The sequence below is a fragment of the Somniosus microcephalus genome, chromosome 4 (assembly GCF_052327205.1).
Source record: "Somniosus microcephalus isolate GS21.2 chromosome 4, FLI_Smic_1.0, whole genome shotgun sequence".
Taxonomy (NCBI): Eukaryota; Metazoa; Chordata; class Chondrichthyes; order Squaliformes; family Somniosidae; genus Somniosus; species Somniosus microcephalus.
The window spans coordinates 181,426,037-181,432,036 of record NC_140990.1 but is presented as its reverse complement, the minus strand read 5'-3'; the positions used below and the strand labels follow the sequence as shown (position 1 = coordinate 181,432,036).

Genomic DNA, 6,000 nt, shown 5'->3' with positions numbered 1-6,000 from the left:
TGTCTTCAGGTGGGACAGGCTTGCAAGTACCGAAAATACAATGGTCATCCGCCAGAACGGGTAGAGGAAAGGTCGAAGACTGTAGCGGAGTGATAGTCTTTTGTGACACAGGGACAGGGGATAGTTTAACAAGGATCTCTCCTTGTGGTATCCGGACTGATCGGGGCAGCGAGTAAACGGCACCGATTGTGAGGAAATCTGGTTAATACTCTCATTTAAAGAAGGTTTTGGGCCGGAGATAGAACAGGTTCCTGGCCTTTTTTTTAACCTTTTAAATGATTTATTGTTTAATGAACAGTCTCCCCTTGTACTGTATGTGCAGGGTAGGTCCTTGTTTCCTTGTTACCTCACGTACTGTTCTTTATTATCAGAAAACTCTCATTCATTCTTAGAACCAGCCCCCCAAAAAAGACCATTTGGCCCCGTTGGATACGGGGTTGATAAGACACGTGGAGTGTTTCAAGATCGTTCCACGCCGCGACCGCCACACTCGAGATGCTCTATTTTTGTCACATGCGGAATTAATTCAAGTTTTAAGCAGAATAAAGTGCAAACTCCCAAGTTGGGCATTACCTTTTTAAAAGCTGTGGTACAATCAGGCTGAGACATTTTAAATGCAGTGTTATTCAATTACATTTGACGGATTGAAACACATAGACTCGATATATTACCATGAAATGAGTCATGGGTCATTTAAAAAGTGAATTTAATCGCACAGTCATTAGACAAATAGTATACCAGACACTTTTGAAATTGTAAATCATTACCCCAAACGCATCAATATAGGAACTGGAGTCTTAATGATTTATGATAACATTATAAAATGTTCAAGGAGAATATGCTTTTTTTCTCATCAAAAATTCTCTCTCAAAATATTTGCAATTTGCTGCATTCTGTGCAATACGACGAATTTATATTAATGCTAATGCATTTTAAATTGACAAAGTGTTTTACCTCTTGCTTGGTGTGTTAAATATTATTAGAAAGACGAGATGGTGAGGGTAAAATAGAATTATTTTTTGATATAAAACTGCCCATCGTTTCGTATCATTATCCAGCAAATCCCCTTATCAATTAAACACATTGCCTTGTTAATGTTTCATTTTTCTAAATTCTAATTTGCCAGGCTCATTTCAGGAAGCAACACACAAGTTCTTTGCCAAAAGAGTCTGTTCGAAATCAGTTGGGAAAACATTAAGGGCAAAACAACGCAAGGCGTGGAAAAGCAAATGCGAAGAGAGGCAAGGCGGCGATCTCCCTGAGCTTTGCACTGATCTCACAAGGCTCTGTGAATGACACTTAACTTAAACACGGGAGCCGATGGAACTGTACGAGGGGCAATCCGATACTTCTCGCAGATTTTAAAACAGAATAAATTGTTTTTCTCAGACCATTCCCGGGCTGAGGGATGTTTGCTTCCCTCGTGGCCTTGTCTCCTGTAAATCATGTACCAGGATTAGGGAGCCAGGTTCGTTACACGTGTACATTAAAACAAAGGTTGAGAAAATATACAGGCTGGGGCTTGAAGCAAAAGCTTCGAATTCTAACCGTTAGCTTTTCTCTCTGACACATTTGTACAGAAATCGTGACACCTGCCCATTAAATGTTTGAATTCCACAGAGGTGACCTCACATTGGGAAGCTGCGGCTGTGAGAGAGGGGGGGGGGGGGGGCAAGAAGTTTCACAGTCACATCACTCTTTAATCCGGTCAATATCTACAGCTAACTCCACCATTTTCGTTTCCATCCATTACTTAACAGTGATGTAAACACATGTCTGTATAGTGCAGACATGCATTGTATATTATTATATATATATATATAAGGGATGTGCAGTAATATTTTGCCTTGTCAATTGGTTCTTCAAAGATCCAGTGAAATTTGTGTTTAAGTGTGTGTTTATAAGATGAAGGACTTTAAAAAGTCAATGTATATAGATCTAAATAAATAATCTGATAACTAGAGGAGCCCGGACAGGTCACTGCAATATGGCAAGAATGGAGATACTCTCCACTTCCTGCAGTAACATAGAAAATCTTTTTTTTAAATAAGGTTGTGAAAAATTATGTAATTGTATTAAAGATGTGGTGGCTTATCCACATTCACCGTCCTTCGGGAGACTTTTCCAAGGGTCATCTGGCATCGACTGTAACGCCTGTGGCTCTACCGCCCCCTGCAGGGCGGACAGTGCAGGGCACGGACACCACCGAACGAATAGGAAAGCAGGGCCCGGAGAGGTTGTTGCAATATTACAAGATTATAATCGGGAAGGTAGTAATACCTTTGGTTAGGGAGAACAATGAAATAATCAGCAGAGATAACAAAATACACAAGGAGACAAAATATGATTTTCTTTATGTTTTCTAAGAAAAAACGTGGGTTAAAAATCTTATGGTGTTTTTAATCACACAATATGAAGTTCTACATTTCTTTAGAACTATACATTGACTTTTAAGAGTCATTCATCTTATAAAAGACACTTGGAAATTAATTTCAATACTGATTTTTTGACAGCTCCTACACATACATTACATACATGCACAGACATTACATACTCTATATACACGCAGTCAGTACATACACTACATACAATACATATACTCCCACACATGGCACTACATTATTGTGTGATTTGACATGGCGCATTCATGCTTGTTAAAGTGCCACAAAGGCTGAGTTTAAAATATTTCCCTCTTTCCACTGAGTGACCACATCAAACCCTCCCATGCCAGGTACAGCGGGAGAGTCGAACACAGAGCATGCTTCCCCTACATCAGCTTGATAAACATCTTAACCTCAGCTGCAGAAAAAAGTTCGCTGTGATTTCCGCATGACTGAATTGCTCACCTATTTGACAGCTATCGGTGAGTTACTATATTAATGCTTATGGTACTGTATCTGAGGATGGGGTTACCAGAAGGAGCTGTGTCAGCTGTGGCTCACTGATAGCAATCTTGCCTCTGAGTCAGAAGGTCATGGGTTGAAGCCCCACTCCAGAGACTTGCACACATAATCTAGGCTTATATCCCAGTGCTGAGGGAGCGCTGCACTGTCGGAGGTGCCGTCTTTCGGATGAGACGTTAAACCGAGACCCCGTCTGTCCTCTCAGGTGGATATAAGGAATCCTATGGCACTTCTTCAAAGACGAGCAGGAGAGTTCTCCCTGGTGTCCTGGTCAATGTTGATCCCTCAACCAACACCACTAAAACAGTCTATCTAGTCATTATCTCATTGCTGTTTGCGGGACCTTACTGTGTGCAGATTGGCTGCCGTGTTTCCTACATTACAACAGTGATTACATTTCAAAAGTTCCTCATTGGCTGTAAATGCTTTGGGACGTCCTGAGGACGTGAAAGGTGCTATATAAATGCAAGACTTTCTTTAAACCTCTCCTGAGGACAGGAACTGAGTTAATGTGAAACGTCCATATTTAATCTGCCCAGACTCAGAGTGAGCAACATCCACTTGAGCTGGATGCGGGAGAACTTCTAGCAGGAATGGAATTAATCCCCAGCAAGAGTTTGCACCTTCAGGAGAGATGGGGGTTGCAGGGGGGTGGGTGAGGGGGGGGGGGGCTACACTGGTGGTGCAAATAAAGTTTGTCACAATTGCAGAAACTTTTGGATGGACCCACTGATAATGACAGCACCATTAGAAATAATTCTGGCCAATGTACCCTACCCATGGAACCTCCTTCCATTGAATTAAAGATCTCTCCAAGCCTTCATTATTCTGACTGCTGTACTGGAAGTAGTCACTTCTTCTGCAGCTAGGAACAGGAGGAGGCCATTCAGCCCCTTGAGTCTGTTCCACCTTTCAATTAGATCATGGCTGATCTGTATCTTAACTCCATTTACCCACCTTGATTCCATAGCTCTAATTGTATGGTTATGCCTCTTGTTCTGGACTCACCCACAGAGGAAATAGTTCTTCCCTATCAACATATCAACTCCTTTAATCATCTTAAACACCTAAATCAGATCACCCCTTAATCTTCTATACTCAAGGAAATACAAGCCTAGTCTGTGCAAACTGTCCTCATAATGTAATCCTTTTAGCCCAGTTCCAATATTGGAGAGTCCAGATGGTCCTTTAAGCTCCTTGTAGTGGTAAGTTTTGTAGTGAAAGAGAAGACAGGAGAACGAGAGCAAAGGATTAATATACCAGGTCCTCCGGCTCCAGGAGTAGGTATCCACGCAAGCATTTTGGGATTGGCAGCCTGGGGATGAGGGCGTAGCATTGGTCACCAATCAGCTTCCTGGCAGCGAAACGACACTGGTGTTGCAAGGAGCGGGGACTGGAGGCCAAAGCAAAGAGGGACTCGTAGAATGTCTGGTGTAGCTAGGGGCAGAGAAAAGAAACAACAAGAGAGTTAATGTTCACTCTGAATTCGTTAAAGAATGGAGATCATCACTCACAGTATCAAGTGTTCTGCTTATCTGCACTTCAAATGGGATTGTAACACATTAGAATTAAATAGACATACAAGCCCGTAGAGCTTTCATCGAAGGGCAGCTGTCACTGCAACGGGGCCACTTTGGGCTGTTTCATTTCCTGGACCCTACTCCATTCCACCATGTTTGGTATTCAGGATATACCTGGCACCAATAATACATTTCATACAGGTAAAATCACATTGTGCATGGGGTGGGGGGAAGGTAGTGCAGCTGGTTAGCACATTGTCCTTTGACCCCCAGGACTTAAGTTGGCTTCCAGTCTAGACCGATGGATAAAAATCGCCCCTCTCTGTTGACTCTAAGGATCCCATGTGAAATGAATATGGGCAGTATTAACACAGTTGCTGTAATATAATAGTGTGGACCCCAAAAAACCCAGTGCTCAGATAGAGCAATCTGCAATTTTGTCTTTTTGCATTCATCCAGTTCAAGGAGACCTTTTGGAGATAAAGGCCTAGAAATTCATTATAGCCACTTTTGGGGCGGTAAAGTCGGGAGGCCGCTAAAGTTTGCGCCCGGCGCAAATTCGAGGCCACTTCCCCGATATTCATTAGCTTCGCCCTAAGAGTTTGCTCGAGCGCTAAAACTGGCGATGCACGGCTCTCTTTAGGTGCTAAGCCGGCGGCCCGGGCGCTAACACCGGAAGGTGGGCGCAGGGCAGGTGCGGCGAGCTGCTGATTGACGGCAGACACTCTGGCTCCGGTGAGCTCTTAAAGGGGGAGGGTGGATTTGGTTCTTTGAAAGGCCGAGACTGCTGTATTTGTGTTGTTGGGGAGGGCTTCTCTCCATCAGTTTGTTATGTGGTACCGGCACACCACCACCACCACCACCACCACCACCACCTCCTCCTCCTCCTCCTCCTCCTCCTCCTCCTCCTCCTCCTCCTCCTCCTCCTCCTCCTCCTCCTCTCCCTCCTCCTCCTCCTCCTCTCCCTCCTCCTCTCCCTCCTCCATCATCATCATCTTTGTCTCTCACAAAGTGTTGCAAAACGGCTGCCTTTTCTACTGCAGGAGTGCCCTTTAATTTGCGCTCCCCGCGGCCTGCCTCGGCTGTGTACCGTTCCACTTCACAGTCGTTAGGGCCGCCCGGCGCACAATGGGGCGGCGCGAGTGAAGTTCCGGTTCCGGGCGCACAAAGGGCGTTGCACGACGAAATGACGTCATGATCTGCGCGCGCAGCAGGGCGCGCGCTAAGACTTTGCGCCGGCGCTAAATGTCTACTGAAGTTGGGGCGAGGCGCAGATCGCGCTGCGCCCGGGCGCTAAGCGCCTAGCGCTCGAGATCTACTCCTCCTAAGGCGCTAATGGCTGGCGCGCCCAACTGAATTTCTAGGCCAAAGACTCCTGAAAGGGGTTTGACAGGGGAAAGGAAAAAAATCATATTGGTGCAACTGCAAAATAATAAAGGCTATGATTCTTCATAAAGGGCGTTCTGGATATTGCTTGGGGAAGCAATGAGCAGAGGTAGGGAAGGAGAATGGAGAGGGAAAGTGACCCTGAATTCTCTGCTGTTGTTTACAGCAACATGGGAACAGGTTGACTCTTG

The 6,000-nt window shown here is 44.8% G+C and overlaps 1 protein-coding gene across 4 annotated transcripts in view; it reads right to left on the bottom strand.

Moving 5' to 3' along the window:
- Positions 1 to 689: 689 nt before the first annotated feature.
- The window catches only part of asb18 (ankyrin repeat and SOCS box containing 18), an 80,445-nt gene continuing 75,134 nt past the window's right edge, over positions 690 to 6,000 (bottom strand). For all 4 annotated transcript variants that reach the window (XM_085985565.1, XM_085985561.1, XM_085985563.1 and 1 more), the window contains one exon: positions 690 to 4,340. In XM_085985565.1, the coding sequence (XP_085841691.1) occupies positions 4,155 to 4,340 (186 nt within the window). In that variant the 3' untranslated portion in view covers positions 690 to 4,154. The remainder of the gene's footprint in view (positions 4,341 to 6,000) is intronic.